This window comes from Canis lupus, chromosome 30, assembly GCF_003254725.2.
Source record: "Canis lupus dingo isolate Sandy chromosome 30, ASM325472v2, whole genome shotgun sequence".
NCBI lineage: Eukaryota > Metazoa > Chordata > Mammalia > Carnivora > Canidae > Canis > Canis lupus.
Window position 1 is genome coordinate 18,265,864 of NC_064272.1, and position 25,525 is coordinate 18,291,388.

The 25,525-nt window shown below is 37.7% G+C and overlaps 1 protein-coding gene across 4 annotated transcripts in view; it reads right to left on the bottom strand.

Annotated features, from left to right (window-relative positions):
- The window catches only part of MYO5A (myosin VA), a 191,859-nt gene that overhangs the window by 69,288 nt on the left and 97,046 nt on the right, over positions 1 to 25,525 (bottom strand). For all 4 annotated transcript variants that reach the window (XM_035708806.2, XM_025472765.3, XM_025472764.3 and 1 more), the window contains exons 8-18: positions 25,311 to 25,418; positions 23,413 to 23,519; positions 16,685 to 16,950; positions 15,567 to 15,648; positions 10,308 to 10,448; positions 7,915 to 8,040; positions 6,556 to 6,639; positions 3,824 to 3,985; positions 2,539 to 2,636; positions 380 to 466; positions 184 to 292 (exon numbers count right to left, since the gene is read on the bottom strand). In XM_035708806.2, coding sequence (XP_035564699.1) covers positions 184 to 292; positions 380 to 466; positions 2,539 to 2,636; positions 3,824 to 3,985; positions 6,556 to 6,639; positions 7,915 to 8,040; positions 10,308 to 10,448; positions 15,567 to 15,648; positions 16,685 to 16,950; positions 23,413 to 23,519; positions 25,311 to 25,418 — 1,370 coding nt within the window. The remainder of the gene's footprint in view (positions 1 to 183; positions 293 to 379; positions 467 to 2,538; positions 2,637 to 3,823; positions 3,986 to 6,555; positions 6,640 to 7,914; positions 8,041 to 10,307; positions 10,449 to 15,566; positions 15,649 to 16,684; positions 16,951 to 23,412; positions 23,520 to 25,310; positions 25,419 to 25,525) is intronic.

Sequence of the window (25,525 nt, forward strand, 5' to 3'; positions counted from 1 at the left end):
AGTAGACCACCCTCCTCACAAGGGGGCCTAGCATCCTAAGCACAGTATGCCTTCACCTCTAACATAGTATGCAAAATAATCTGCATTAGTAGTTTATGAATTTCCCAGGGGCTTCAAATATTACAATCACAAGGCCTTTGGCCAATACCTGTTCAGGTAAAGGTAAATGGGACTCTTTCTTACCAGTATCAGTTTCTCTAACACATTCTTGCATGTTTGCTTTCTGTCACTCAGCACATCCTTTTGCTTCATTAGGACACGGTAACGGCTGAAAAACTCTTGGTAAGTCCACCTGTATAAAGAAACTCACATCAGCTTACTTGAAGGGGCAAAAATCTCTCCCAGAAGATCCCTCATATTTGAAACCCGCCCAGCTGACCGTGAGGGGAAGCCCGCAGCACTGATGCGGATGGTCTCCAGGACACCGCAGGCTCTCAGCTGCTGTACTGCCCTCTTCTCGTCAAACCTACATGTCAAAGAAAATGGACATCAGTGATATATAAAGAAGCCTGGCTAGAGCCACAAATTACTCTCCTCGGTCCAGAGAGAAAATTCTTTTGTAAGGAGCCAAATGGATAAAATAGAAAACATTCCAAAGTTGGAGCAGATATCAAAATGGAAAACTCTGTGTGACAGTGGGGAAGAGATAATTAGCAGTAAAAATAAAGAGCGGAGCCATAAACATTATTTGTAGTTCATGCCACAAACCTATAAGAAATACCACTGGGCATATTTTTAAAAAACCAAAATTCTTCACTACTTTGCCCATATTCATTAAATGGCTTGGTCTGATAAGTTGTTCTCTTAATCTTTACCTCACCATATATAGCTTCCCTGGAATAAAGACTAGCCAGCTTTGCAGATTCCTCTAAATTAAATATTCAATTATTTGAATTGAATTCAATTATTTGAATTCAATTATTTTTTAATAATTCCATTATTCAATTGAATTTCTTTAAATTCATTCAAATTATTCAATTCAATTGCATTCATTCAATTATTTTTCTTTAAATACTGGTTTTCTAAAAGTTCTATTCAACTTCATGTGTACATACAAAGCATTTAGTGTCCACACCAATACAAATTATTTTTATTTTGTACTATATCTTTTATACTTTGTCTATTTAATGCTAGACAAATAGCATCTTCACATTATACTGACACTAAGAAAAGAAATAGCGAGGCCTGCCCCTTGCTGAATGATCACTCTTGGTACTCTCCCAGTTAAGCCCTGAGCACCCTCTCTGAGCCTTCTGCTGTGCTGTCTTCTCAAGTGTTCTGTTGGCCATAGGTGATGGGGTTGGCTGATGGAAGGTAACAGCCCCTAGGGTTATCCAGAAGAGTGGCCCAGGCTGTGGCAGCTCTTTCTGTCTCCCATTTCCTCCAGAAAGAGCTTCTTGGCTATCAGGAGGCTGTACATCTTTCAGAACTGCCCTGCACCTAAGGCAGAATCTCAGAGGGCGGGATTGGCAGAGCGTAGGAAAATGAATGCTCATACCTTACTGGGTGGGAGTGGGAGCTACAACCTTTGGTAAATGTGCCTCATCTGACCCAAAAATTCCTCTTCTAGAAATATATTATCCTAAGAAGATAATCAGGCAAATATACAAGAACGTTTGGCAAAATATATTTATCATAGCATAGTTGGGATAACCTAAATGGTCATCATTTAGGGAATAATTTGAATAAATGATGTATGTCTATACAGTGAGATACTATATAGTCATTAAAATGATGATGTGGATTTTTATTTACTCACATGTAAAGCGTCCAAGTTTATTAAGTTAAAACCAGATACAAAACAGCAATTACAGCATAAGCCCCTCCCTTTTATTAGTGTCTCTCTTTCTTTCTCTCTTTCTCTCTCTCTCTCTCTCTCACACACACACACACACACACACACACACACAGAAACACAGCAGGGAAGGAAGAGATGTTGGTTGGTTAAGAAGGATTTATGTGAGTGAATATCAGCTTTTTTTCAGGGTATAATGAATTTTTAAAAATTATTTTTATGATATTTTATATTTTTCAAAAACTGTCTTTACAATGCACATGCATTACTTTTAAATTTTGAGAAAAATTTCCATTTTGAATAAAAAAAACTTCCCCCTCACACATGGTGTTCAATGTAGGACAAGACATTTAGTAATAGTAGACAGGCTCTGATGGTTTCAACAGTTGGAAAGTAGCAGGGAGAACACTGAGCCTCCACCAAAGCAGCCTTACCCGACCTGATTCTGGTTTTAACTAATGGCCAAATTAACAAAGCCCCGAGACCTTGAATTAAAGTAAATTCAAAATAGAAAGCAGAACTAGGAATGCTTGGTTGACCTCCACTTTTAAAATCTTCAAAAGGTCAGCTACTAATTTGTTACATATTCTCCAAAGAAAACGAAAAGAGAAAAAAAAAATCTATTAACTAGTGATTTCCCTCTACAAGTCATGAAGATTTATCCAAATATTTTTCCTTCTGTTGGTATGGGAATCCCTATGAAACTTGGACATTTTTTAATTCAGTAGTTGAGAAATGCTTACGTGAAAGGGAACTTGAAGTCATTAGGCTTAATGCAGCGCACGTAGTGAGGGGTAGTGGCATTGAGGGTCTCCATAAGCAGATGAAGGGAGTTTCGGAACTTCATGAAAAACAAAACAAAAGGAGCCATCAAGGTTTTGTCAAAGTTGACGTATAATAACTTAAAGTTTTCCAATGACACTACTGGAGATGATTTTGCCCCCTTTGACCTGACACAACCTCAGAAGTGGGGGTGTTCTAAATAAGAATGTAGGGCTTTAGGTTAAAATTTGCTTAAACTCAGCCATTTATATGCTTATTCTACTAAATATACATTTGTTCTCCTCCCACCACATTTCCCTCATTCCGTTTTTAAAAACTTGTTTTCTTAGAGACATTTTAGGTTCACAGAAAAATTAACTGAAGAGGGATTTTCCATCTGCCCCCTGCCCCCACACAGGCAGCACCTCCCCCATTATCAGTACCCCCAACAGAGGGGCACATTCATTATGGTGGTCTGACAAATCAGTTACCTGAAGTCCATCATTTACATCAAAGTTCAATCCCCCCCTTTATTTAACACAGGCTCCCATAGCTTTCTATCGTGAATGCACAATTCTGACTAAAAATATCACCTTACTTGAAGAATGTTAAGTCCATTTATCGTGTACAGTAGGAATTCTGCTACAAAATACTAAAAACATAGCAGGTGACTTACAAGAGCACAGGAAATGAGCAGGAGGGTGGGAGAGTGCAGCCAGAGTGGGGCTACCATCAGGGACACAGGTTCCAGCCTGGAGGCTGTGCATCTCTATAAGGCCCTGCTTCCTATTTCACCTAGACACACAGTCCCCCACACAGGAAAGCAAGCTGACTGGCTTCCTGTCCAGAGCCCCCAGCCTTGTTCAGGTACTATGCCTGTATGTAGGATTTCCTACTCCCCATAGAGCTGAGGACATCAACAAGAGAGGGCCCTGCTCCTGCACCGAGGGAGCTGGCGCTCTGTACAAACCCACAGAGGGAACAACCAGGGGACAAACTGAAAGCAGCAGTGGTCTGTGAAGGATATATACTACAAGAAGTAAGAGCCAAAGAAAATTATTTGGGGAAAGGCTTCCACAGAGTCATGGGTCTAAAGCTGGGTGGAGAGGAGCAGGAGGGGATGGTGTGACATGTCCTCACAGTAAAAGCTCTATCTAGCCTTTCCCCACCTGAGGACCCCATGTGGGGCTTCAGCTGAGCCTGAAGGGAAGACCTGGGGCTTCCCTGAGGAGAAGGAGCCCTGCCATGGTAGCTCCTTCAACTCACCTGGTGCCCCACAGTTTTCTTGTGTTCTTTGGCTGTCTGGCCTGGTCTGCCTTTGGTGGGCTTTGCAGGAGTGCGGCTAAGGGGCATGCGCCCTGATGAGGTGGCTGATGTTGGACTGATGGCCTTCTCATCATCTTGAAATAATTCTGGTAGCATCTTAAACTGGGTCAGAAACAATAGAAGATAATTACACTCTAAATTAACTCAAATGTAAACCTTCACAGAAGACCTGGAGTCCATACTACTTCCCTTCCTTAAGTAATCCCTTTCAGAGTCTCATTCCAGAAGTAATCAATATCTATCTGTGTTAGGAAACAAAGATATGAGAGGAAGGTGACACAAATGCTACAAAAACATAGGAGGAAAAATTTGGTGATTCTACAGCCATGTTTGGGGAAAACAAAATCAAAACTACTTCACTCAAGCAGCCCCTGTGGCACAGCGGTTTAGCACCGCCTGCAGCCCAGAGTGTGATCCTGAGACCCAGGATCCAGTCCCACATTGGGCTCCCTGCATGGAGCCTGCTTCTTTCTCTGCCTGTGTCTCTGCCTCTGTGTGTGTGTGTGTGTGTGTGTGTGTCTCTCACGAATAAATAAATCTTAAAAAAAAAAAAAAAAACTACTCCACTCACACTGGCAATCCTAATCTACAGAAATGTCCATTACAAACATATTACTGGTCTTGAACTACAATTATTTTATGAGCAAAATACTAATTGAAAGTCTTATTACCTTTCCTCAGGTAAGGTAAAATGCTTTATCATTATGCTTCATTCATCTACCTACTAACACAAATGGTGAGCACCAGCTAAAAAAAACTCACTGAAAAATCTCAGCAAGAAGGGTGTCATGAACTAGTTCTCCAATATTATAAGATTGAAAAATAATCACGAATTAATTTTTGAAAAATAACATAGATTTATAAGGAAAACAATTAAAAGCCCTATTCTTGTCCTGGATGTAACCTTTTATATTTGTTTTCAAGGGATTGATAACTTGATTGCATAATTTCTGCAATCAATTTTGTGTTATACCAGGTTAGCACTATGAGAGACTATTAAAAGATCTGGCATTTAACAAGTAGATGGATGGTATTAGTCAATATGGTTAGGAGAAATTTTATGGAATGAAAGAGACTTCAAACTAACTGACAGGAACATCTTGAAACCTATGTATCTTCAACAGTGACACATTCTGCATAAAATTCTTCAAATTATAATTGCAACTACTAATTATTTGTCTAACAACTTCAGAAATAATTTTCTTAGTAGAGTTCTTTCATTAAAAAACAAAATCAGAGAACTCCATTTGCTCATAATGTGTATATTTAATCATAAGGGTAATTTAAGAAATAACTCATGATGTATAAAACAAATTGTTATACAAACATACCAATAATGGTTGCTTCTACACAAATGAATATATCCCTTTTACAGAAAAAAAATATACATATATCCTAGTTTATTTAGCTGCAAAGAGGAAAACATGTAGTACCACTATCTTGTATTACAAGCTGTGTTCCAAGAGAAAAAATAAGAGTCCCTAATAGATTTGAACCCCAAACCCAAGTTATGTGTATCATGATGCACCATCTCCCCGCTTTAGCTGTAACAATGCTGCATAGACTGCAATCACTCCAAATGATTCCCCAGAACACACAGCTACCTTCTGATAATTAAGGATCTACTAGCCATCAGAAAAGTTAGTCAGAAGAAAGGACTGATTACAAGTGTCTAGGGAATGAGAACTTGAGAATGTTCCATTTAAGCTAAATTGCCTAGGCAGAGTATTAGAATGTTATAGTTTCCATCACTATTCGTAAATAGAAACGATTTATACTCTAACTGAATACAGCACGCTGAGGGACTGGCACCATGAGAGATTTTTCTTTTATACATCATTCCTCCTATAAGCTATAAAGCATTAATGCCCAGTGCTTATGAGTGTAAATAAGAAACTGACTTAGATACCGAACTGACTTTCAGCTCAAGTCATGATCTTAGGGTCCTGGGATCAAGCTCCGTGTCATGCTCCCCACTCATCAAGGAGTCTTTGTCTCCTGCTCCCTCTGCTTCTACCCTACTATCTGTCTCATGCTCTCTCTTTCCCTCTAAAATAAATAAATCTTAGGGCAGCCCGGGTGGCTCAGCGGTTCAGTGCTGCCTTCAGCCCAGGGTGTGATCCTGGGGACCCAGGATGGAGTCCCACATCAGGCTTTCTGCATATGTCTCTGCCTCTCTCTCTCTGTCTTTCATGAATAGAAAAATAAAATCTTTTAAAAAAATAAATCTTAATTAATTAAATGATTAAATGATGCAGCAAAAAACCTGTTTTCTCTCATCATTTTTCACAAAGGCACAAGAAAGTCTACAACCACTGTGGAGATAACAATTTCACATAAAACTCAAAATATTGCACAGTGGTTAAGAGCAAACTCTGAGCAAGTCAGCCTATGTTTTGTCTTGAAAACTTATTAGCTATGAAATCTCTGTCCTTCAGTTCCCTCTTCTGTAAAATGTGATGATAATATCACCTCATTATAAAAATTACATGAGTAACATTCGTAAGGCATTTAAAACAAGAATTGACACACACTGTTATGTATCTGATAAATTAAAAACTAACAGTAAAGCTAATTTTGTTAGAAAACTCATTATTGTTAAAAAGCTAATGTTTAAGTAATTAACACTTTATTGAATATATCCTGATTGAAGAAAGCCTATACACTGTTACCTTGCTTGATTTCAGAACTTTAATTTGTTCTTCAAAAACAGTGTCTTTATTCTTTTCCAGAAAGCCTTCACACTGGTATTCCACCTGAAAACACATGCAAAAATGTTCTTAACTAACAGACTTTTTGAACAGATATTATTATCATCAACAACAAAAGTACGTATTAGGCTCAGGATCCTACTGGCTCTCAGCAAATTGGTATCAATTTTATTCTACGAAACCAGTACCATTCTTGGGAAGAAATACATGAACTCTAGAGTAAAACTCCTCAAATACTGTTTTTCCCTAGGGAAGAGTGGTAGTGCTAATTAGTTATGGTCTGAAAGATCCTCCCAATTCATAGGGAAGCAGACTCATAAGAAGTTGACCCTCTTCTTCCATGCTGGCAGAAGAGAGCTCCTCCGTGGCCAACCCAACGTATCTTCTTGTGACTCACATCACTACCCAGGAAGGGTAGTTCTCTTGGGAGAGAAGACACTAAAGCTAGAGAGAGATCAGAAGGAACAAAGAGCTGTCTGACAGAGGGTTGAGGTGGTACCTGGGTAAATACTGTATGATCTGGTAAGTGAAACTACCTGAGAGTGTACTTCTTGCTTCCAAAACTCCAGTGACTTAGGGCATCTACCACTCAAGTTGCTCCCCAGCCTATAACACAAAGCCCTTAGGTGACCTAATGTCATTCCCAGGTTTCCAGGTAGGATTAAGGAGACTCAGAAGATCCTCAATTCCTGAAGGAAACTCCAGGAAGTTTACCCCCAAAAGCCTACCCACGTTTCCTTTAAATATAAAAAAATATAAATCTCGTAGCTCCTGATTTTCTGAGTACACCACTGAATTCATGAAGTAGCAAGTCTGCATACCCTGTTAGTAGGTACCCAGTACCTCAGCCACAGAGGCTGACACAAGCCCACAGTCTCTATTCTAACCCCTCAAAGACATCAGCAGTCTGAGGCAGTGACCTGCAATTAAACACATTAACATTTTTTTTCACATTAACATTTCTACATTGAAGTATGTAAATATCCAGCATAACTGAGATAAATAGACTATACACAACCTCGTGTTAGTTCAAGTCAGAGATTAGGTTTAGCCATAAAATGAATTATGAAAAGACTTCTTAGTTTTCAGAGTTTCTTGGATTTCAGAATTATAGACGATTGTAGACTCCTATTTATTTCATAATATAATTCTATTTAGGCTAAAGGAAGAGAAAACCAACAAAGCACACTGAAAAATACTTTTCCTATAAGACCATAAAGAATGCAAGTTTCAGCAAAGATAAAAATATCTCGACTATCACTTTTTTCCTTCTTTGAACTTAAATATTCAGAAAGAAAAAAGGTAATAAAGCTTTCTTACTTTGTCAGCAAAATGTTGGATGATGAAAGCTTTGTTTGATAGACGGGGCTTTTCAAAGAGTGCACATTTGTTCAAATGTGTGTTGTACAGTTTTTGGGCCCAAGTGTCATCTGTACCTTTAGGCATCTACATTCAGGGGAGAAAGGAAAAAAAAACAACAATGGAAACAAGGTGAATATTTTTATGAGACTCTTCTGATGAATCAACCAAGGGCCATTTTTTGGCTTTTCTAACAACTTTTTTATTCAATTAGGGACTCATTCCTTCCACATTTCTGCTAGATGCCAAAAATTAATTGCTAATGAAAAGCAAGGATTGAGACCTTCTCATGGGTGACTCAACCCAATCTTTGGGCAACTCAATCTGCCTATACCAGGAATCATCAAATAAATATTCTGTTTTTAAAACAAGAGCCTCGCAAACAAAAAATGAACTATCATGATGTCATGTATTTTTTTTCTAGGTAAGCTATGTGTCCAATGTGGGGCTTGAACTCATGACTCCTGAGATCAAGAATCACATGCTCTACTGACCTTGCCAGGTGCTACATATCACATATTTTTAAAAATTTGTTAAATAAAGGTAACATCTGCAGAGAATGAAATATTTATATAATTCAGAAAGGTTTAAAATGAAGAGTAGGGGCACCTGGGTGGCTCAGTTGTTTACGCATCTGCCTTTGGCTCAGGTCATGATCATGGGGTTCTGGGGTCAAGCCCCACATTGGGTTCCCTGCTCAGCAGAGTCTGCTTCTCCCTCTCTTTCTGCCTCTGCCCCTGACTTGTACTCACTCACTCTGTCACTCAAATAAAGAAAATCTTTTTTTAAAATAAATAAAGAGTAATCTCCTTTCACCATTTCCACCAACTTTTTTATCTTTCTGTCTAGAGGTATGAACACAAGTAGAATCATTCTGTAAGCTCCTTGCACTTTTTTTAAATAGTAGCAGTCTTGTATTTATGGCCATTAAGCTGTACTCATTTTTTGTTCTTATAAAAATGGTCACAAAGGCTTCTTTTACATATATACCTTGGATACTTTTGCAAGTATATTCATAGGGTGAACTCCAGCAGTTCACCATTGTTAGGTGCAAAGGTACCTGTGGTTACAAATTTGATAAATATTGTCAAATCTCCTCAAAATACGTTGTATTAACTCACGCCCTACTATCAATGAATGGTACTATCAAATTTAACCCTACCTATCTGTGGTGTGTGGTGGCTCAGTCAGTTAAATGCCAACTCTTGATTTTTGGCTTAGGTCATGATGTCATGATCCCAGGGGTCCTGGGATTGACCCACTTGTGCTCCACATTCAGCGTGGAGTCTCTTGAGATTCTCTTCCTCTCCCTCTGCTTGTCCTCCCATTCACATGGGCACCTCTCTCTCTCTCTCTCTCAAAATAAGTAAAATCTTAAAAAAAAAAAAAAAAAAAAAAAAACCCTTGCCTATCTGATAGGTAAAAAGCAGTATCCCATTTTTTATTTGAATTACATTTTTATATAATTTCAAGTGAAACTGAACATTACACTCATTCTTAATGTTGTAGGGAATCTGGATGCTTAGGAGGATCAGTCTATGGTAAGTTGTAATTTATGGCATATAAACTAAAGAGGAGTTAAGAAAAAAGATAGGTTATTTGTCTAAGATCACTCAGCAGTAAAGCTGGATATCCATTATTTTCTCAACATGCTGTGTCTTCAAATATTAAAGCTAAAATTCCCTTTCTACCAGATATATTAGTAATAAAGAATAAGCAGTCAATTTAAAAATTATAGATATTTAGAACTATTATTCAAAATATATTTTGTATGATTTCTTGCATATCTTTAAATATATCATACCACTGAACAAAAAAACAGTACCAAATACAAGCATATTGATAACAAAAGTAGCTAACACTGGTGGTAGTTGTGTCTAATGTCAATTTTTCACATAACTTAGAAGCAGGTGAAAAAAGAAAGGAAATTCTCCAAGTTTCTAATTTTTTTAAAAAAAGATATATTTATTTACTTATTTTCGAGAGAGAAGGAGAGTACGAGTGGGGGGGAGGGGCAGAGAGAGGGAGAGAATCCTCAAGTAGACTCCCCGCTGAGCATCAAGCCTGACTTGAGACTCAATCCCAAGGACCCTGAGATTATGACCTGAGCCAAAATCAAGAGTCAGCCACTCAACTAACTGAGCAGCACAGGTGCCTCAAAATTCTCCAGCTTTCAATTGTATTTGGAAACCTTTGGGTCTAGTGACCCTTTGGAATGTAAGTGGGGTGACCTCTCACTTATTGCCACAATGGCACTTCATGGTATACTAACGAACCTCTACTTGAATCCACTAACCTTCTGACCTTGACATAGCTCTTTTGATAGACTAGGTACATCTGCAAATCATATTTACCTTGCATTCTTCATCCAGCAAATCTAAAATGCCCAGTTTAGATTCTATAAGATTAATGCAAGGCTGATTATCATAAAAATCTATGAGTGTCCATGGAATTTGTTCTTTCATATATTCTTCTTGTTCTAATTTGAAGACATGCTGAAATGAAAAAGACAAAAAAGAGCTGGCATTATTGAACAGTACAAGTAATGTTAGTCAAGAAACAACATTTATAGAAAACAACTTAGATTTTCTAAGAGGATATGAACATAATTTGAGATAGTCCATGGCATTCAGCAACCATAATCTTGTGGGAGACACATGATTTACACATGGAGAATAATATAAGAAGCAAATAAAAACCACAGATAGTAAAACCTCAGCTATACAGGATTGTTGGTAAACAAGATTTACTTAGTAAATCTAAGTACATAGATGCATGCGTTAGACAACTGACAAATGTAGCAGTATTTTATATTTTTTTATGTATACATCTAACATTGCACTATATACTTTTTGGCCTCAGATTATTGCACAGTGCTGCTAACGATGCCTTAGCTGGCCTTGAACAACTATGCAGAGCAGATGCACCCTGGACCACTGAACCAAACTGGGTGATGCTTACAGCATAGCAAAAATAATTCTCTTAAGGGACAGTGATGTTGGAAGTTCACGTGCCTCAGAATTAGATAACAGCGTTTTATGTCTGCTTCCATTATCTTCCATAGTCAGGGAATCTTTGGCTCAATTTTCTGGATTCTTCATCCAATGCTACAAGTAGCTGCAAGAAATACCAATTCACTTCTCTTTCTGCTAAATGCTTCTACCACCATCCTCACCATTGCTTCTAATCTCCATTCACTCATTTACGCAAAAATACATATCACCTGTCTACTATGTGCCAGTCACTGCATACAATTAACAAACTAGACATGGGTTCTGCCCGCATGAGTTTGGAGACTAATGGGAAAAACAGACAGAAATAAAATAATCACAAACTGTAGTAATGTTACAGAGGAAAATAATGCAAGCTATGAGAGCAAGAGTCCTCATGAAGTTTAGATATATGGTGGTGAGGGAAAGCTTCCCAGAGGAAAGACTGTATGAAATCAGCTCTGCAGATGAATGGATTTCAAGTTACTCTAGGCAGAAGGGCAATCCAACCACTGATAGAGTTCTTGCTTCAGGCTGCCCAGCCAATGCAGCAACCCACAACTTCTTGTCTCCACAAGATGTTAATGACCTCTACTCATTGTTCTTGGGGATTTCTGTTTTCCTTTGTCTCTTGTGTGTCCTTGTTCTCTCACACATTTTGATGCTTTTTCTGGAAAGAACAGCTCTCTCTATGACCAGACAACTCATATTTTCTAGGACCCCAAGCCCCATGAAACTTAGGTGTCACCAAGATTTCTGATACATATTCTCCTTGTGCACCTGGAACTTTCTCACTTTATTCTGTACTTATTATAATGCCCCTCTTGGCTCATTTGCAGCATTTACCAGCTGCAATAAGCTTTAATAATTAAAAACAAACAAACAAAAGGGTCACCCACATGAATATTTATATCATGCTAACCAGAAAGCAAATTTATTCTGCTCTCTTGATGAATGAGAAGGCAGATAGGGCACCATGTGTCAGCAGGATGCCTTGCCTGATGGCACCAATATTTTACAAAACAATGAGCCTTGTCTTTTTTTAATTCAATAATTTATATGCCGTCACTGACAACAGAAACACTGGTCCAGATTTTGTATGGGCTTGATTCTTACACACATTTCTATGCCTAGGTGGGGAAAGTCCATGAGGCCTCAAAAATTCTGGATACTTAATTGTCAAAAAGACAATGTGGGCACAAGGTTCAACATGGCTAGAGATCCTTGGTCAATCTATAATGCCTCCAAGCACTAAACATGCCAATAACCATTTTGATCATGCCCACTGCCCCACCCATAATCCCTGCCAAGGGACTGGCCCAGAGCAGCCAAGCTCTTTACTATAATACCCCATGTTCCTAGTCACAGCTGGTCAACTGCTAGAGATCTCTGAGAGAAAAGTGAACAAAGTTATGATTCTCTTTCTCAGGTGGAAGAATTTGGAAATGGGCAATTAATAGTGCAAGCTGAAGCCAAAAGAAGTCAAGATGAATGGGGATTTCAAAGAAAATTAAGGGGATGAGAGGAGTAAGCTAACCACTGCTGGGTTCGTAGGAAGCTTGAAGTGAGTGAGAAAGTTGAAACCTTGAGAAAATATATACATAAGCCATATGACAGTAAGAGGGAACAAACACTGTGCAGAGAAAAGATAAGATGCAGTATAGTGTGTGTGTGTGTGTGTGTGTGTGTGTGTGTGTAGAGAGACAGAGACTGAGACAGAGACAGAGAGGAGAAACAGATGGAAAGAGAAACAAGAGAATCAGAAACACACATGCAGAAACATGGGGTCCTTATAAAATAGACAAATTAGCAAGTCCCTAATGAGGCCAGTGTTGGTTCCTTATATTGATAGTCATGTTGTGCCAAAATGTACTTGGAAAGAGCTCAGGTTGTGGCTCTGATTAAAGTATTAAGAAACTCAGTAAAACCTTGAGAAAAGATAATGCTTAATTTAATCTCTGATAGGTTTTTATGTTTCTTTTTTAAATTTTTTAAATTTATTTTTTTATTATAAATTTATTTTTTATTGGTGTTCAATTTGCCAACATATAGAATAACACCCAGTGCTCATCCCATCAAGTGCCCCCCTCAGTGCCCATCACCCAGTCACCCCCACCCCCCGCCCACCTCCCCTTCCACCACCCCTAGTTCCTTTCCCAGAGTTAGGAGTCTCTCATGTTCTGTCTCCCTCCCTGATATTTCCCACTTATTCTTTCTCCTTTCCCCTTTATTCCCTTTCACTATTTTTTATATTCCCCAAATGAATGAGACCATATAATGTTTGTCCTTCTCCGATTAACTTATTTCACTCAGCATAATACCCTCCAGTTCCATCCACATCGAAGCAAATGGTGGGTATTTGTTGTTTCTAATGGCTGAGGAATATTCCATTGTATACATAGACCACATCTTCTTTATCCATTCATCTTTCGATGGACACCGAGGCTCCTTCCACCCAGGGCAATTTACACATTTAATGCAATCTCTATCAAAATACCATAGACTTTCTTCAGACAGTTGGAACAAATTATTTTAAGATTAGTGTGGAATCAGAAAAGACCCTGAATAGCCAGGGGAATTTTATTTTATTTTTTTAAAGATTTATTTATTTATTTATGAGACACAGAGAGAGAGAGGCAGAGACACAGGCAGAGGGAGAAGCAGGCTCCATGCCAGGAGCCCGATGCAGGACTCGATCCTGGGACTCTAGGATGGCGCCCTGGGCCAAAGGCAGGCGCCAAACCACTGAGCCACCCTGGGATCCCCAGCCAGGGGAATTTTAAAAAAGAAAACCATATCTGGGGGCATCACAATGCCAGATTTCAGGTTGTACTACAAAGCTGTGGTCATCAAGACAGTGTGGTACTGGCACAAAAACAGACACATAGATCAATGGAACAGAATAGAGAATCCAGAAGTGGACCCTCAACTTTATGGTCAACTAATATTCGACAAAGCAGGAAAGACTATCCACTGGAAAAAAAGACAGTCTCTTCAATAAATGGTGCTGGGAAAATTGGACATCCACATGCAGAAGCATGAAACTACACCACTCTCTTACACCATACACAAAGATAAACTCAAAATGGATGAAAGATCTAAATGTAAGACAAGATTCTATTTATGTTTCTTATGCAAAGATGAAAAATAGAACAATCACATTTTTATGGAAATAGTCATAAGGCTAAGGTTTGAAGATCACCTCTGCATTATTTCACTGTGTTAAGTAACTTAACTTGCTAAATACAGATGGTTCAAATTTTCATCAGAGTATATGCAGTATTTTTTTTTAAATCAATCAATCAAATGTTTGATGATGACAAGCAACAATCCCTTGTCCCATCCCTCAATCCAGTCTCACTCTCTGGAGGAAACCATTTTTAACTTCCTTAATTATTTCTTACTGATACTTACCTCTAAAGAATATGTGTACTTCCCGTTTTTTAAATTTGTCCATTGGAAACATCATCTATTGATTTCTTGATGAGACAGACGAGGCTAAATTCATATATACCACCTCTCCACTGCCCTTCTGCTTTCCTCCCAATATTATTACTTTTGGTTCTTCTTTTGATTTTTACTAATTTTGTAACTTAAAACTATACCTTTAAACTTCTTTTTCTTTATCATTAACCATGCCACCTGACCTCTCTCTTATTAAGATGAGGATACTAAGGGCTCTTTTCCTATCCTTCAGCTAGCTCTCTTCTCTTCCATCTTCAATTCCTATGGGTGACTTTTTTGTTTTGTTTTTTGGGTGACTTATTTTTAATATCCTCTTCCATCAGTACTAACAACCATCCCAAATCTTGCACTTAGAACTGTGCCTGGCACTTTACATACTCTAACTCATTTACTATATACAACCATATGCAGTAGGTACAATCATTACCCCCATTATACAGATGAAGAGACTAAAGCCCAGGAAAGCCAATTAACCTGTCCAAGGTCCCCTGAATATTCAATGCAGAATGGGATTCCAATCTAAGCAGTTTACTTTTGAAGGTCTGTGTTCCTCACTATTGTAATCTACTGCCTCTCATTTTTAAATATCTTGAAACCCCCCAATACCACGATAACACTTGAAGATACATTATTACTTCACAAGAGCCATTCTCAAAATATGCCCATTGCCATTGTCATGGTGAATGTCTCAGTCTATTGAAAAGAGAATCTGTAAAAGAATATGTAAATAAAATATGCAGAAAAGAGTGTGTGTTCTGATTTTTCATGCTGGCATCTTGCTAATACAGCAAGTGAGTTAAGACAGTCTTAACTCCACAGGGACAATACACTGAAGGATATCCTAAGCTCAAAACTTCATACTGCCTATGTTACTACCCATCACACTTCCTGCTTCCATCACTCAACTTACTTCAACTGAGTTTTTACTATTTTCAGACTGTAATCTGAAAATCATCTTGAATCTTTTCTGGGTCGTAATCATTTCTTTAATATTGCATTAATTTATTAATTGTAAGTTCCTCAACAGCTCAGTTGTTCTAAAGCCTAGACAATTATTGCAATTTACAACCTCATTTCAGAAACCAGACTTTAAACACAGTGTAGGAATTCAAAAGAATAATTTACAGTAGAATATTAGTTAAGAAAGAAAAGTCTTACCATATTGAATTGTTGCTGTAGTTTTTCATTTGCATAATTTATGCAAAACTGTTCAAAACTATTTATCTCAAATGTTTCAAATCTGTAAAACCAAAAACAGTATGTGAAGAGGAGAAAAAGAAATAGCTTTTTTAAATATTCAAAATGTGCCTATTAGAAAAAGAGAAAGAAAGAGAGAGAGAGAGAGAAGAAATTTCCCAACATTGTGAAACTCTCCACATCAGTGAAGGTAAAGGTTTATAAGTCAGTTACATGGAATCTGTATCCAGCAGATAGGCATCAAGCACATAGCAGAAAGGTTTTTTTTAAAGCTCTTTAAAGATGTGTTCAACAGTATGAGTTTTTGAGAGCCAATTCATCTCCAAGTGGGGAACAATCGAATTATGATAAAGCTATTGATCTGGTCAATTTACAGATTCACAGTGTCTACATTCACATAACAGGGAACAGAGAACAGAGATCAAACAGGTTCTTTTGAAAAACTAAACAACAGGGCAGCTCAGGTGGCTCAGCGGTTTAGCGCCACCTTCGGCCCAGGGCGTGATCTTGGAGGCCCAGGGTGAGTCCCGCATTGGGCTCCCTGTATTCAAAAGGAGCCTGCTTCTCCCTCTGCCTGTGTCTCTGCCCCTCTCTCTGTGTCTCTCATGAATGGATAAATAAAATCTTAAAAAAAAAAAAAAAACACTAAACAATAAAAAATTAGACATCAAAAAACAAATGTAGGGGCAGCCCGGGTGGCTCAACGGTTTAGTGCCACCTTCGGCCCAGGGCGTGATCCTGGAGTCCCGGGATCGAGTCCTGCGTTAGGCTTCCTGCATGGAGCCTCTTTCTCCCTCTGCCTGTATCTCTTTCTCTCTCTCTGTATGTCTCATGAATAAATAAAGTCTTAAAACACACACACACACACACACACACACAAATGTATATGAAAGGTATTAACAGTTCAAGTGGGCACCCAGAAAAGGCAACTAGCAAACAAAATAAGGTTTTTAGAAATGCTCTCCTAGTTTTCTTTTCTCTTTACCAGTAGGAGAAAGAATCTAATACACATTTAGAGTTATTAGATAATCTCTAGAAAGAAATGCTCTATGGCAGACCACTAAGCCAAATACACTTACCCGTATATGTCTAGCACTCCGATAAAAGAGTGCTGTTTGACAGCTGAATGGAGGGCCTGATTGACATGATCTACAATCCAGTTAAAGAGCTTGGCATAAATGTGCTTGGCTAAAGCATCACGGGCATTCGTGGCCTGCAGCTTAGAGATTGGTTTGATATATGTCTCTGTGGCGGTAGCCAGTTTCCGATGGCAGAGCCAGTGACACATCTCCTCATAGTCCACGCCCATAAGATCAGAGAAGATGCTGAGGGGTTCATGCTTGGGCTGACAAAAAGAGAGTGGGTTATTTCTTTTGGCCAAATCAATCAAATATTTACTAAATTTACTAAAAAATACTAACAAAGAGGTAACAAAATCCAGAAATTTCTTTGTTATAACTAACACAGTGCTCATGTGAAGTGGTCGGTGATCATAATCATAACTGTCCATTAGACTAACATCCAGGCAGCATTTTATAATCTCTTCTAGGGCTCATTTCACAAGCTACATCTTCCTTTGTCTCTTCACTGTATTTGTTTTTAATCTGTCTTTAGGCTCCTTCAGTTGATCAGAGTATCTGTCAGCTTGTCAACAAGTATTTACTGAATGCCTATGATATGCCAGTAAATAAAACCAGACATGGCCCCTATCTGCCTACAACTTATAGTAACTAGAGGAAATGGATATTAATCAAATGACTGTTCCCTAACCTGTAAAATTACTGCAAAGAAAAAAGGAGCTATACTCCGATTCCATGTGAAAGGAGTGTGCCCTATTCAGGAGGCAGAGGCCAGTTGCCTTGAGAAACAGAGCTGAGATCTGAAGGATAGGAAGGTATTAACTCAGTGAAAGGGGAAGAAAGGGTCTTCAGGCTGAGGGAACAACTGGTATACAAGTCCTGTGGTGGGAGTGAAACTAGTAGTATGAGAGACTAAAGCTGAGTGAGGGAGAAAATATCTGAGATGAAGCCACAGAGACAGGCAGGGTATATACCATGGCTGGTCTTCATCCTGAGAGCAAAGGGAAGCCACTGAAGAGTTTGAAAGAGATAACTTGATAGCTATTTGCATGACTTCTTAGATTAGAATCTCTTTAATGGGGGTGCCTGGGTGGTTCAGTTGGTTAAGCAGCTGATTCTTGGTTTCAGCTCAGGTCATAATCTCACAGTCATGGGATAAAGCTCCATGTTGGGCTCCTGCTCAGTGCAGAGTCTGCTTCAGATTCTTTCTCCCTCCCCCTCTACCCTTCCCTGCTTGCACCCTCTTCCTCAAATAAATAAATAAAATCTGTAAAAAAAAAAAAAAAAAAAGAATACCTTTAATGACTTACATATCTCTATTCCCTATAATGTCTTCCATAGGCCTTGCATTGAGTAGACATTCAACAAATACTGGTTTAATTTAATCCACATGAGTGCATTATATTTTTTAATATCTTCATTCACATGTTTCAATTGAATCTGATGACATTCCTGGGGAACAGGCAGGATGAACATTGCTATCTCTGACTGAAACCCAAGAGGAGAGCTTGGATTTGAAACATCACATGACCAATTTATGTCAGTGTTGTCATTAGAACCTGGGTGCCCTGACACCCTCACCTCCTGACCCTTTCCACTGAGGAAGTTCTTCCTTCATCTTACCTCTTCCCAAATGATCACTTCAGATATAAATCAGCACATTACCAACAGCATGTCACAACTCTCTTAAATAAGCAGCTAATTTCATTCATGTAAATATGAATGATTTGACATCATTTAGAAGTGGATCAGTACTCTCTAAACATATTCTATTTGGGGAACCAGGGTGGCTCAGTGATTGAGCGTCTGTCTGCCTTTGGCTCAGGTTATGATTCTAGGGTCCTGGGATCGAGTTCCAATTTGGGATCCCCGCAGGAAGCCTGCTTCTTTCTCCTTTTGCCTATGTCTCTGCCTCTCTCTCTGTGTCTCTCAGGAATAAATAATAAAATAAAATTAACATACTCTATGTCAATGGCATTACTTTACTATTATATCACGGCTGTAAACTTTTTTGTTCAAATTTTCTGTAACTTTACTTCTATCCCTTTTTATCTGAGAGAAGTCAATAATCTCCCACTATGATAGATCAATTTTTTCTTGTAGTATCTGTTGGTTTTTGCTTTATATATTTTAAGTCTATGCCATTAAGTACATTAAAGTTTAGAACCATTACATCTTCCTGGTGAATATAATCTCTATCATTATATACTACTCTATTTATCTCTACTGCTGCTTTTGGCCCCAAACTTTATTTTGTTCAACATCAATACAGGGTCTGCTAGGTTTTATTGTAGCGATTATGGTATATCTTTTCTAAACTTTTTATTTTAAAACTTTCTATACCTTTATGTTTTAGGAATGCTTATTTCAAAAGCATAGAGCTGCATTCCTAAACCAGTTATCCAGTTGTTATCTAGTAATCTACTTCTATGATTTTAGGAGGAGCAGGGGCTGATGATTTATTTTTTTAACTTTTTCTTCTGAGCTAGTTTTAGACTAACAGAAAAGTTACAAGAGCAGTACAAAGAAGTCCCTTCACCCAAATTCCCTAAATATTAACATTTTACAACACTTGCTTGTATCATTCTCTTTCACATATGTGCACATACACATTAATTTTTAGAACCTTTGAGAGTAGAGTGGGAAAAAAAAAAAAAAAAACCTTTGAAGGTTCCAAGCATGATGCCATTTTAGTCCTAAATATTTTAGTGTGTATCTCCTAAAAACCAGACATTATCTTATATAACTATAATATCATGAAGAAAATTAGAAAATTAGCAATGATACAGCTCTATTACCTAACTTACAGATTTAATTCAATTTTTTTGATTGAGCTAATCAATTTCTGCACAGAGGTGAGGGAGAGATTTTTATAGTCCAGGATCCAGTCTGAGTTCATATACTCCATTGAGTTGCCAGTTTCATTAGCCTCCTTTAATCTCAAGAGGTCTTTGCTCTTTTTTAGTTGTTGTCTTTTGTGTGTGTGTGTGACCTTGATATTTTTGAATAGTATGTCCCTCAGTGTGGGTCTGCATGATGATATCTCATGATTAGATCTGGATCATGCCTTCTTGGCAGGAATACCAGAAAAGTGATGTTGTGATCTCAGTACAACATATTAGAAGTTATATAATGTTGAACAGTCATTTCTCCAAAGACGACATCCTGATGGCCAACAGACACATGAAAAGATGTTCAACACCACTCACCATTAGGGAAATGCTAACTAAAACTATAATGAGATATCACTGCATACCTGTCAGAATAGCTAAAATTAAAATCGTAAGAAACAAAAAGTGCTGGCAAGGATATGGAGAAAAAAGAACCCTTGTACACTGCCAGTGGGAATGCAGCCACTCTGGAAAACAGGATGGAGGTCCCTCAAAAAGTTAAAAAAAGAACTACTCTATGATCCAGTAAGCACATTACTATTTACCCCAAAAGTGGAAAAACACTAATTCGAAAGGATACATGCACCCCTATATTTATTGCAGTATTATTTACAATAGCCAAACTACTTAAAAAGCCTAAGAAACAGACTCTTAACTACTGAGAACAAACTGATGTTATCAGAGGAGAGGTGGGTGAAATAGGTGATGGGGATTAAGGAATGCACTTGCTGTGATGAGCACTAGGCATTGTATGGAAGTGCTGGATCGCTACACTATGCACCTGAAACTAATCTAACACTGTATGGTAACTATACTGGAGTTAAAATAAAAAACTTAAAACATGTTCTTTTTTAAATTTTTTTTAATAATAAATTTATTTTTTATTGGTGTTCAATTTGCCAACATACAGAATAACACCCAGTGCTCATCCCGTCAAGTGCCCCCCTCAGTGCCCGTCATCCATTCACCCCTACCCCCCGCCCTCCTCCCCTTCCACCATCCCTAGTTCATTTCCCAGAGTTAGGAGTCTTCATTCATGTTCTGTCTCCCTTTCTGATATTTCCTACCCATTTCTTCTTCCCTTCCCTTCTATTCCCTTTCACTATTATTTATATTCCCCAAATGAATGAGACCATATAATGTTTGTCCCTCTCCGATTGACTTATTTCACTCAGCATAATACCCTCCAGTTCCATACACGTTGAAGCAAATGGTGGGTATTTGTCATTTCTAATGGCTGAGTAATATTCCATTGTATACATAAACCACATCTTCTTTATCCATTCATCATTCGATGGACACCGAGGCTCCTTCCACAGTTTGGCTATTGTGGACATTGCTGCTATAAACATTGGGGTGCAGGTGTCCTGGCATTTCATTGCATCTGTATCTTTGGGGTAAATCCCCAGCAGTGCAATTGCTGGGTCGTAGGGCAGGTCTATTTTTAACTCTTTGAGGAACCTCCACACAGTTTTCCAGAGTGGCTTAAAACATGTTCACTATAAACTACAAACCAGAGAAATAAATATATTTAAAGGCTTTTTAAAAGCAAACAACAAAAACAACAATAAAAAAAGAAGTTCTATGATGCTGATTGGTCTCACTACTGGTTGCGTCAATTAGAGACACAGAATGTCAAATACAGAAGGGAATGCCTGCCAAGTTTCTCCAATGATAAAGATGACTATCTTTCCCTTTTTAACTACTAAGTATTTGTGGGGAGTTCTGTCTTTTCCAGCCCAATACACCATTCATTATTATTACTATTATTGTTTTAATTAATGATATTTGATCTATTTTGGCACGTGCTTTCCTAGTTTATGAATCCACCATTCATTCTCTCCTTTTAGATCTTGGGTCATTCTCCTTCTGCCTATGTGACTTCTATGCTTCTTCCTTTAATATTTCCTTCAGTGAGGACCTCTTGGTGACAAAATCTCCCAATTTCTTTCTTTTTTTTTAAAGATTTTATTTATTTATTCATGAGAGAATAGAGACAGACCCATTTAAGCTAAGTTTTCTGTATTTAGCTTTCTGGGACCAAGTAGGAACTATAAAATCAGTCTGGGAGTAAGTGTGAGGGTCGGTTGACTATTGTAAATTTTTAGGAACTATTTTCTCCTCCAGTTAGCAACAAGGCTTGCTCAAGCCAGATCAACTTTTCTTTGTACTCTTGGAGTAGGTGGTGGGCAATTTTATGACTAATTTCCCATTTAGGGTCTCAGCTTTAGGCAGTGATTCCTGTTTATATGAGCCCAAGGCTTTGTCTTTTGTACTCTACTTGGCTAAGAAAACCAAAGCTCATGGTCACCAGGTTCAGTAAATGCCCTAACTCCAGGGCTCTACTTCCTATTTTTACTTAGCTTCTGGCCTCTGAGTAGATTTTGCATATTTATTAATTTTTTAAAAATATATAATTTATCATGGGGTGTCTGACTGGCTCAGTCAGCAGAACATGCAACTCTTGATCTCAGGGTTATAAGTTCAAGCTCCACATTAGGTATAGAGATCACTAAAAAACAGAATCTTTAAAATATATATAAGTAGGGGCACCTGGGTGGCTGGCTCAGCAGCTGAGCATCTGCCTTCGGCTCAGGACCTGATCCTGGAATTCTGGGATCAAGTCCTACATAGGGCTCCCCACAGGGGAGCCTGCTTCTCCCTCTGCTCATGTTTCTGCCTCTCTCTCTGTGTCTCTCATGAATAAATATATAAATATTTTAAAATATATATATATTTATATATATATATATATATATATATATATATATATATATATATGTAATTTATCCAGTGTGAAGATCAATCAGAGCACCTAGTCGAAAACTGCTGGAAAAGATAGTCTCATTTTACAGACAAGGAAAGTGAGGTTCAGAGAAGCTAAGTAATTCACCCAAAAATACAGTGAGATTAAACAATAAAGTAGGGATTGAATCCAGGCAGAGACTGAAATGTGCATTTCAAAACTAACATCTCATTTATACAAATTTAAGTCAGTCACAAATTAATCTACATGTAGATCTGCTAAATATCAACTTGGATATCTGAAGAGTGAAAAGAGTGAAAGTCTTTTTTTTTTTTTTTTTTTTGAAACAAATCTTAAGACTTTCCTATCACAATCTTGAGCAAGCAGGATGGAAAAAGAATTACATTAAAACTTCTTCCACTCTAATAAAGTTTAAAAATACCTATATGTATGTATATATGTGTGCGCATGCATATGCATGTGCTTGTTATATTTGATGATGGTGATCAGCAAATATTGCAAATCATAAATGCCCAATGAGGACAATCTGAGACTACCAGGTTTTGTTGCAATTTAAACAAACATTTCATATGGAATTGGGTTTTAATTCTCAGTGTGCAGTTATCGCTATTCATGCAAGAATACGCAAATCTTAGTGAAGATACCCAAGCCCCCAGCCATCTAGTTCCTCTTCTCAGGAGTAACAACTGCTAATAGTTGTTTCAATAAATTTTAAGCCATATGAAAACTCCATAGCTGAAGACACAAAGTTTTCAATATTTGGTACTTGTGCCATGGGCCAAATGAACCCTCCTCCCTAGATGGCCCCAATACAAGTTTCATATTGAATACTTCCCACCTCTGTTCATATGGACCAGACATGTATCCAAGTTTTCTCTTCTCTCTTACCCCTAACACACACAATCACTGTGCACCAGGGATTAGCATCCATATTTTTTACCTTCAGTTCAAGATTCTACTTGGGATAATTTATCTGATAATGTTAGTAGAGAAACTTCAAATATACTGCTTCCTTAAAGAATCAACAAAACTGAAATACAAGCTATCACACTAAGCACATTCTAACTTACAGGTATTGTGCAGCTATCTGAATCCCGAGATGTAAATGCAACATTGCCTAAGTGAAGGATGCCAGCAAGTATTCGGAAAATTCCCATCTGATAAGACTCACTAATTCCTGAAACAACAGAAAAATGAACAAGTGATTACAAACTATTACAGTAGACAATTTTAAACCTGTTGTTAACTCTTGAATATTGCCAGATGTGCAGATGGTACATGCCATAGTTAACAACATTCATCTTTGTTGACATTAACACATAAAACAAGGCAGCATCATGATTGGGAGCATGGGATGCAAGAACTGGGCTCAAGGGCTGGCTTTGCTTCTGACCTGCCATCTTTTAGGTAACATCTGGTTAGGTAACATCACCTTTTTATGTTTCATCTGGTTAGGTAACATCACCTTTTTATGTTTCAGTTTTGAGGTATGAGAAGAGTAGTGACGGTCTCCAAAGGCATCCATGAACATTAATAAGAAAATGCACGTAGTCATGCAATATACTTAGCACACTATGGGACACATAATAAATGCTAAACAAATTATCATACATACACTGGATTTAAGTATTTTCTTAACATTATAACCTTTTCTATTCCAAATGCAAGCTATCGCCCAATAAGGCTATTTTAAGTCAGATTATTTTAATTACTTCTTCTAACTACAGACCAAGTGTAAATTAAAGAGATCGCAAGATTAGAAGAGTTTGGGCTCGTGTTATACCCAGCCTGATGAGGGAATACTGAAATGCAGTACTGGAGCAGCAACTAAAGGACGAGGCAGTATGAGAAAGCTGTACAGCCCTTGGTGTTTTATCAGATCTGGCTTCATTTTTCAACAAGGTAAGAATTTCCTGAATATTAGATATAATTATGTGGAAGTAAAAATAGTAAAATTATTTCCAAATATGTAATCATATACAGGATAATTGAAAGTTGATCTAATAATGAATGTTTTTCCTATCTCCTAATTATGGCTTTTCAAATTTGTAATTTTCTATTTACAAATATATTTAGCCCTAGAAGTATAGCAGTATTTTTTAAACTTAATGTGCAAATGAATCACCAGTGGATCATGTTAATATACAGATTCTGATTCAGTAGGTCTGAGATAAAGCGTAAGTTTCTGAATTTTTGCAAGCTTCATTATGGTCCTGGACCATACTCTAAATAGCAATGCTTTTAAATTAAATTAACCCAACTCATAGTACTTATCAAAATACCATCACATGCTTTTAGTTATTTATATTTTGAGATTGTTAAAATAAATAATTCACCACTAAAAGTTGTACACTGCAGTTCTAAAGACTGATTTACTTGTATGTAGACTCCATATTTTTTAAATCTCAGAAACTAGACAGTGACATCTGAGCCATTTTTAAAACAGTGGAAAAATATACATGTAATACAATGTTTTGTCACTACACCAGCTCAACCATATTTCCCAACGACAAAAGACCAAAACAAATAAACAAACAAAAAACAAAAGTGAAAAAAAAAAAAGCAAAATCCTACAAAATGTGAGCTTGTTCAGGAACCCATTTCATTCAGCCTTAGATGTCAGATTTTGTGAAAATTTAAACAAAAAAATTAGTTCTACCTCCCCTAAGACCCCCAATTTGTTTTAAACAGCTTTACTGAAGGATGATTTGCACACCATAAAATTCACCTGATTTAAGTACAATTCAGTGATTAGTTGTACAACCATTACTACAAACTGAATTTAGAATAGTTCCCATCACCCCAAAATAAAACGTCATGTTCATTTGCTGTCCAAAGGTGTTTTATAAAGAATGAACATTCAATCTCCCAACACTCACCAAGTAATACAAAGCTTAGCCAACATTCCAAAGATTGCTTGAATCAGAGACCTACTGCTCATAAGAGCTCAAAAATAAAATTATGTTACCTAGCAAAGTGCACGCCTGCCTGGTATGTGCCATCTCCTTGGTATCATCAACTCCTTCAATCACGGGACTGCCACCCTGCTTCGTGTAATGAAAGTTATCTGCATTTCCTACAATTAATGAAAATAAAAGATTTGCAGTCTATGAAAAAGCCTTGGCTTCTACCCTTACGTTCACTCTAATGCAGAGGCAGTGATAGCACAGTCACGTGTACTGA